The 8,552-nt window shown below is 49.5% G+C and overlaps 1 protein-coding gene across 6 annotated transcripts in view; it reads left to right on the forward strand.

Moving 5' to 3' along the window:
- The window catches only part of KLC4 (kinesin light chain 4), a 51,125-nt gene that overhangs the window by 40,067 nt on the left and 2,506 nt on the right, over positions 1-8,552 (forward strand). For all 6 annotated transcript variants that reach the window (XM_006035917.2, XM_025192101.1, XM_025192102.1 and 3 more), the window contains 2 exons: positions 6,931-7,055; positions 7,642-7,699. In XM_006035917.2, the coding sequence (XP_006035979.1) occupies positions 6,931-7,055; positions 7,642-7,699 (183 nt within the window). The remainder of the gene's footprint in view (positions 1-6,930; positions 7,056-7,641; positions 7,700-8,552) is intronic.

Genomic DNA, 8,552 nt, shown 5'->3' on the forward strand with positions numbered 1-8,552 from the left:
CCCCCGTCCCCCCACTTTGTCTGGGTCCCCAGCTGAGCCCAGCCCCTGCACATCTACACAAAGCAAAATGGGGGAGGGGATATGCCTTTGAGTAGAAAGGGGGCATGGATGGAGGATTTTCACCTGCTTTAGGGACTGTAAAAAGTCCCTGGAGGTTCCTGCAATGCTTTGCAGTCCAAAAAGGGCACATAGCTATGCAAAGGACTGCTGGATCACAGAGAGGCTGGGATCAGAAGTAAGTTTTTTGTTTTTTTTTTTTTCCTGTTACCAAAACACTGGAGCAAGGAGTTAAGAATGAAAAATAACCTCTATTTCTAACCTCTGCCCTCTGTGGGAGATGAACATTCAACCTAGGGAGGCTAGAATGCCTGGCTTTGAAGAAGTCTGATATTGTAGTAGTAAATGATAGTAACCAAGTCACTGTACTCCAGTAGAAACTACCTGTCCAGGCAAGACAGTGGTGGAGTGGTGTTATCTCTAAAGGAAACTACAGAATGGCAGGCGAGTGTTTTTGAATATAGTCATCACAGTCACTGCAGAAGTGAATTCCAAGTTAGAAGGATATAGGCCTCCAACCAAGGTTTAGTGATCAACCTGCAGTGGAGTAGCTACATCAGTATCAGTTACATGGATTTAAATGGGAATTAAGACTAGAATTGTCCAATCCTTTAATAACCAGGGATGTAACGGGGACCTGGTCAGCATGACTTCTGCAAAGGGCAGTTGCCTCAGTAAGCTATTAGTTCTCTCAGTACTTCAAGCAGAGGATAAAGAGAATAGTTTCATAGTTGTTAGGAGCTGGAAAGGACCTTACAGATCATTGGGTCTAGCCCCCCTGCACTTGGGCAGGAAAGACTGCTGGGATCAGATGACCCTAGAAAAATGGGTGTCAAGACACTTTTTGAAGATCGCCAGCGTGGATGACTGCGCCACCTCTGGGGGAAGCCTGTTCCAAACCCTTGAAAACTGAGCTTGTTTTTCCAAGAGCCTAGGACAGGGGTGGGCAATTATTTTGGGTGGAGGGCCACATACTGAGTTTTGGCAAGCCATTGAGGGCTGCATGACAGGCAGCCAGGGTCAGATAAATATTACATTTCTAAATTTTTAGGGGCCCTGTGGGGCCCCATGGAATGGCCTGGCGGACCACATCTGGCCTGCGGGCCACATTTTGCCCACCCTGGCCTAGAACATAGTCCATTACTAGATGCTGCTAGCCCCCCGCCCAATACAAACCCCAAAACAAAAAAACAAACAAAAACCAAAAACTAAATAGGCTGAGGGGCAAATTTCCACCATGGAACATCAACTGACCAAGACAAAACTCAGAGCAGAAGCAGTTGGCTTCCAGTAGAAGGCTGCTATGAGGCTTCCCAAGAGTCCTTTGCAAGGGGCATATGCCTACCTGCTGTGACATGCAGTGCAGGATACCCCAAGGAGGGAAAGCATACTGCAGGAATAGAAATGGTTTGGATATGAGGCAAAACTGTTAGCAAATAGAGCTTGTCAAGAGAAGTTGTTAGTATAAAGACTAGACACATTACTAGGAGCTGGACCCCATCAATGAATGGCACAGAAGGGAAAAAGGGATGATCAGCTTGCCAGTTCTTAAGGATGTCCTGAAATCCACAGGCAGCAAATGCCACCTGACTAAAGGAGAAATGTGCAATTGGCCATTTGCATTCGCATTCCTAGGGATGAAGATGTTTAGTTACAATAAAGCAGAGAGAGGTAGTTGGGCAGAATAAGCTACTAAGGCACCACCCTGCCCTGCCTTCTATTAGACAGGACTGACTTGAACGGAAACCTTTGTCCTCGACAAAGCAGCCAAGCCACTAACTGCTGGGGGTTGGGTAGAAACTTTCCTCCCATCCTTTCTGGGATTTTCATGCTATTGCCCCTGACACAGCTGGTCATGGCTAGGGATCCTGCTCTAGTCCAGCCTGACAGTGTGTTTCTTTCACACAGGAACAAAATGTTGTGAAATCCATCAGTCCACAAACTCTTCCTGGCTGGGGCTGTTTATACTTACATCTGTTCAATGCACAGTGCAATGGGGCCACAGTTTCAGCTGGGGCCTCTCTGCTACTGTAAAGAGTAGAGGAATAAAAAAAGATGTGATGAAGGCGCATGCACACAGGAATGAACAACAAGAGACAGGAGTGAGAGTGTCCATTCACCCTTTCTTTACTCAAGAACAAGAGGGCTGTCAGTAATGTTAAACAGTAGCAACTTCACACCTAATTCAAGGACAGGTCTTTTACTCACAGCCCATGATTAGCATTTGATTAGCATGTGAGACTTGCTGCTCAGATGCCAGTGACAGCTCAGGGGGGTTCCAAACAGGAGTGGACACCTCTGTGACTATTAAGGATGTCACTAGAAAAAGGACTTTTGAAAAGCAGGAATTTTGGAAGGGTCTAAGGCCCTAAAGGTTAAGGGAATGAAGTACCTCCTAGGCCTGTTTTGCAGGGTAGTGTTAGATGAACAATGGAGCTGGCTGATGTGAGACTGAGCACTATTTGTCTTTATCTATATGAACCTCTACCTTAGCACTGGGTCAGGTGGCCTTGCTGGTCTTGACAGTGCTTAGGTATAGAACAGTTTGGTCGCATAAGCCAGGGCTGTCCAACTGTTGATCTATAGGCACACAAGCCTAGAAGTGATTAATAAATGGTCTACAGGCCCAACTAGGCACATCTCCCAGTGCTACACAGCAAGGACAGGACTGTGGGGGGTCTGTGCACTGCCACCACAGCCTACAGGGCAGGGCAGGGGCATGCCACTGGTATCTCTGATGCAGCCTGTGCAGTGAGGAGGGGCAGGGGGTCTGTGTGCCATTGGTTCAACCCTGATGTAGGGCAAAGCCAGCTAGAGTAGGATTAGGGAGAAACTACCCTCTGTGTAGATTACTCCAGAGCTGCCACTGCATGAGTGCTTGGCCCCTCTTAGACTCATAGAAAATTAGGGTTGAAAGGGGCCACAGGTGGTCATCTAGTCCAGTGTTTCTCAACCCATGGGGGTGGGGGAAGAGGCCCAAAAGTGGGTTGCAAGAATATATGAAAGGGCCATGAACAAACTTTAAAAATGGATCAACAAACTTTATAAATGGATTCTCCTTTAAAGGTGAAAAATGTGGGAAACTGTTTTTTTCCCCTGTAAACTGTCAGAGTTCCAGCCTTGCTCCCCTCCCCATGCCCCACATACACCCTACCCTGCCCTACAGACTCACCCCCTGTCCCACACACTGGGGGGTTGGGGGCAGCAGGTCGGGAGGGAAGGGCACGGGGTTGGGACTGGCCATCAATGTTTACAAATGAGTCCTGGTACAAAAAAGGTTGAGAACAACTGATCTAGTCCAATTCCCTGCTCAAAGCAGGACCATCCCCAACTACAGCATCCCAGCCAAGGCTTTGTCTAACTGGGTCTTAAAGCCTCCAAGGATGGAGATTCCACCACCTCTCTGGGTTATCTGTTCCAGCGCTTCTCCACCCTCCTAGCGAGAGAGTTTTTCCTTATATCTAACCTAAACTTCCGTTGTTGCAACTTGAGACCATTGCTCCTTGTTCTGTCCCCTGCTACCACTGAGAACAGTCTAGCTCCATCCTCTTTTGAACCCCCCCTTCAGGTAGTTGAAGGCTGTTATTAAATCCCCTCTCAGTTTTCTCTTCTCCAGACTAAATAAGCCCAGTTTCCTCAGCCTCTCCTCATTAGTCATGTGCCCCAAGCCCCTCACCATTTTTGTTGCCCTCTGCTGGGCTGTCTCCAATCTGTCCACTTCCTTTCTGTAGTGGGGGGCCCAAAACTGGACACAATAATCTAGATGTGGCCTCACCAGTGCCTATTTGAGGGGGATAATCATTTCCCTCTATCTGCTGGCAGTACTCCTACTAATGCAGCCCAGTATATGCTGTTAGCCTTCTTTGCAACAAGTGGACACTGTTGGCTCATATTCAGTTGATTGTCCACTGTAATCCCCAGGTCCTTTTTTGTAGAGCCAGTCCGTTCCCAGCTGTACCTATGCATGGGACTTTTTTGTCCTAAGTGCAGGACTTTGCACTTGTCCTTATTGAACTTCATGACATTTCTTTTGGTCCAATCCTTCAATATGTCGAGGTCTCTCTGAATTCTAGCCCTACCTCCAGCATATCTACTACTCACCCTATCTTGATGTTGTTTGTAAACTTTCCAAGGGTGCATTCTATCCCATCTTCTAGATCACTGATGAAGACATGGAACAAAACTGGCCCCAGGACCAACCCCTGGGGCACTCCACTTGATACTGTCTTCCAACTAGACATCAAGCCATTCGTTACTACCCTCTGAGCCCCATGATCCAGTCAGTTTTCTATCCAGCTTATAGTCCATTCATTCAACCCATATTTCCTTAGTTTGTTTGCAAGAATGTTGTGGGAGACCGTAACAAAAGCCTTGCTTAAGTCAAGGTGGATCTTGTCTACTGCTCTCCCCACATCTACAGAACCAGTCATCTCATCGTAGGAGGCAATCATATTGGTCAGGCATCACTTGCCTTTGGTGAATTTATGTTGTCTGTTCCTCATCACCTTCTCCTCCACGTGCTTAGAAGTGGATTCCTTGAGGACCTGCTTCATGATTTTTCCAGGGACTAGCTGAGGTTGAGAGTTCTGTAGTTCTCCAGATCTTCCTTCGTCTCTTTCTTAAAGATGGGAGCTATATTCACCTTTTTCAATCATCTAGGACCTCTCCCATGAGTTTTCAAAGATAATGGCTGGCAACTCTGCAGTCACATCAGCCAACTCCCTCAGCACCATCAGGTGCAGTATGTCCAGCTCCATGGACTTGTACACCTCCAGGTTTCCTAAATAGTCCCTAACCTGTTCTTTCACTACTGTTATTTGCTCACCTCCTCTCCAAACTGTGCTGCCAGGTGCAGTAGGTTGGGAGCTGACAGTGCCTGTGAAGACTGCTCTTCTAAAGCAGCTGGTTTTGGCCTGTCTTGGAGAAGGGCTTGGGCTGATTAGAAGTCCCTGTTCCAATCTAGGACTTCCTGTGTTTGTTCATGCTGACTTGTTAGGTGATCTTGGCCAAGTCACTGTCTCTTTCTTTCCCTCAGTTTTCAACCTCTGGGGAGGGAGACAGGGCCTGTTCGCTGATGCTACCTGGAAGATGCTAGTAAAGGACAGGCTTATACATTATGATTCATTTGTCTGAAGGAAGGTGTCCCCTCCCCCACAAGGATGTTCATCTGAGAAATGCTGCTGGCAGAGCAGGTCTGGGACTGAGAGGACCACCAATTTGTGCAGCCTGATGAGGAAGGAGGAATTGGGTGAAGTATAGATCTAGAGCATCATATGGAGTACTAAGCTGAGCAAGAGAGCAGGGGACATTGTTGTACTCAGCCAGAGGGCTGGAGAGAGGAAGAGAACCCAGAGGAGAAACCCACAACACCAGTGTGATTGGCCCTTATGGAACAGTTCCTGTTCAGCTCCTGCTAGATGACCCTAGAAGGCAGGGAGTCCTGTGGGGCATTGGGAGAATGGCCTCTGAGGATCCCCAGACATTAGTGGTGTAGGGCCTGTGGCCATCTCTCCTAGAGAAGCCAAGGAACTTCAGAACTACCACTCATTACTCCAAAAGGGAAAACCCTTTTCTAAGCCCCAGTTCATGAATATAGAGCTCTCCCCCCTCCCTGCTTCTTTAATACTAGGTGACATCACTCCCTCACTCTAGAGAAGGCACTGGTACCAGCCATCACTGAGACGCTGTGCTGCTTTAGGGAGCTCAAGTGGAAACAGAGACTTCCAAGAAAACTCTGATTCCTATCATTGGAACTTGCAGCCCCATCATGTCAGTCTCACAGTCAGTCAGATGATCCTCAAAGAGTCTGAGCTAAGTAGTACAGGAGCAGGGTGAGGAAGAAGCTCTTTCTCAGGAGAAATGATAGGGGTTCCCAAATCACCTGGAACTGCTCTTGGAACAGCAGCTACCATTTCTTTGGCCTTCCCATCCCACCTGAAACAGGCCTAAGGCAGACTGCTACCTACCTGGTGATCTGAGAGTAGCAAATCAACTGATTTTTGGCTATTGTGATCCTCATCTCATCCCAGAGCTGATCAGTCCCAAAGCCTCCTCAGATGAAGGCCACTGACTCCATGTTCTGCTACTGTTTTACTCTTCAAGGATATCGCCTTAAGGTGTAGTGCTGTAGTTGATCTGTCCCACAAACTGATGTCAGTGAGTGCTATTCCCCTGCTAGCTACAGAGGGATGGGCCAGTGTTGAAGGTGGGGGGGGGTCTCCAATGGGCACTTTGTACATAGGGCTCCCATCATTGGTATCAAGTCAGCCTCCCCTTAGGAACTGCCCCTGCCTGCTGAAGGACTGCTTAAAGCAGGGGTGGCATAGCAGCCTCTGGGGCACAAAAGATTAGGGAGGGATCAAACAGCACAGTGGCTGATAGGGCAGGGAGCAGAAAGCAAAATAGCAGATAGGGCAGGGAGCACAGGGAAGGAAACAGAAATCAGATCTGCAGATCAGGCAGAGAGAAAAGGGATGAGAAAAAAAGCAGAGCAGCGGATCAGGCTGGGAAGTTAGCCCCTCACCCTTCCTGAGTGGCAGTTGGGAAGGTTGAGGGGCTAACTTGTGAATTGCCAAAAAAGTTGGCCTCCCTTGGCTTAAAGGATCCTGAGATGTATGCCTAGTATAAATGCTGGGCTGGGGGTTGGCTCCTGCTCTGGGCTGGAGACTTCCCCTGCTCAGGTGCTGGATGAGCCTGGCCCTGCTGTGCCCTGTTTCTGGAGCACTGATTTCTGAGGGGCTGGTTCCATTTATAAGTGTAACTGGCTGCTAGAACCTTGGTGAACCTGGGGTTTGGGTATGGAGTCATCCTGCAGCCTGCTCTATGAGCCTCAGTGACCTCACCATCTCCTGTGGATTGTGTCTCTATCTCCAGGATGGGAGTGGAATGCTCCAACGCAGCAGCTCACTGGGGAAGATTCGGGACGTGATAAGGAGGAGCAGTGAAATGCTGGTCAAGAAGCTTCAGTTAAATGGCCCCCTGGAGCCAAGGAACACTAAGTATGAGTCTACCTTGGGGCATAGGAGCTCTCATCCCACTGCACCTGCTGCCTCCAGGCCAGAGGAGGGACAGGAGAAAATTCAAACTTTGTGTGCCGGGGGGTTGTTCATTCCTGGGGCTTTGGCTGCTTGGAGCAGGGCTCTTCAGTGGCCACACAAAACTCTTCCTGAGTCTACAGAGTCCCCTCAGCTCTAACTCTGACCCCTCAGCCTCATGAGGCTCACAGTTACAAGGAAGCTTCAGAGTGAGCCCTGGGAAACTGGGCAGCAAGAAACTCTCCAATATATATTCATATGGGGCTAGTGTAGGGAGGGGCGACCCTACTGACTACTAGAGGCATCCAAGGGATGGAGGGATGGACCAATGTTTGGAAGGATTCCCTAGCCCCATCCCTGTTGGTGAGGCAGGGGCTGCAAGGAGGTGGCCAGTATTTAGACTCCTGTCTTCCTGTCCCCTGTGCTGGCTGAGGCAGAGAGTTTGGGATGAATCTTAAGCAGGGAAGTGTGAGATACCACCCTGTTTCTGGGAGCAGGGCAGGTGCTGAAGTTCAAGAAGTCACTCATCTCTCTTTTTTTCTTTTACTAGCATGAAACGAGCAGCATCATTAAATTACCTCCATAAATCCAGTGATGATTCCTTTGAGGTGAGAGCATAGCAGCAGGACACTACCCATTCCTATTAGCCTTTCTTGCTTGCCATGTTACAGGGAGCCTGGCCCTGGCAGAGACATCTCCATTCAGTAAACCCCTGGAGCACCTGACTGCCTGGAGGGGTAGTAGGAAAGAGCAACTGGGGCAGTAGCTCTCCCTTATTGGTGCCTCTCCCATGTGATCACTGGCCAGCCTCCCTCTGGCCTGGTGGGAATCTCTACAGATGAGGATGGGACTGGGCCAGAGGAACCTGGGCAAACATGGTGTTGTGCTGTCTCTCATAGAGTTTAATAAACCTGTGCTAGGTAATGCCAGGACAGCTAGAGCTAATGAACTGTGCAGGGCTGGGGAGGTACAGGTTAAATCCCTGGGCAAGGTAGTGGCATTTAGAATTCTCCTGAGACCAGGGACAGGGAAATATACATGGGCTGGAATAGCCTGAACTGCTCCCAGACACTGAACTCTGCAGTCCTCCTACATGTGCAAATGCTGCTGGATGGGTTTACTCCAGAGTAATATACCCACCCTGGGCAGGCATCTACACATGTGCGCATTAGGGAGCAGACTTGCTCCCACCCTGCTCTGCCCCCCTGCATCAGCCATGGGGAGCTCTAGGCTCCCCCTGGGTACTAGCTCAGGGGCTGGCAGGGAGCACGGGGCCAGGATACAGTTGTCTCCTGCAGGGAGTTGGGAGATTGCTCCCTGCCCCTGCTGTCGGGGTGGGCTCTGGTGGTGGAGCCTGGGCAGGGACAATGTCCCCCTGCCCTGGCAGCAGGGAGCTTCTGCCTGTGAATTAGGGCAGTGGGCTAGGAACTGCCCCTCCCCCACAACCCTTTCCAAGCCCCC

The sequence above is a fragment of the Alligator sinensis genome, unplaced genomic scaffold (assembly GCF_000455745.1).
Source record: "Alligator sinensis unplaced genomic scaffold, ASM45574v1 scaffold390_1, whole genome shotgun sequence".
In the NCBI taxonomy this organism is placed as follows: Eukaryota; Metazoa; Chordata; order Crocodylia; family Alligatoridae; genus Alligator; species Alligator sinensis.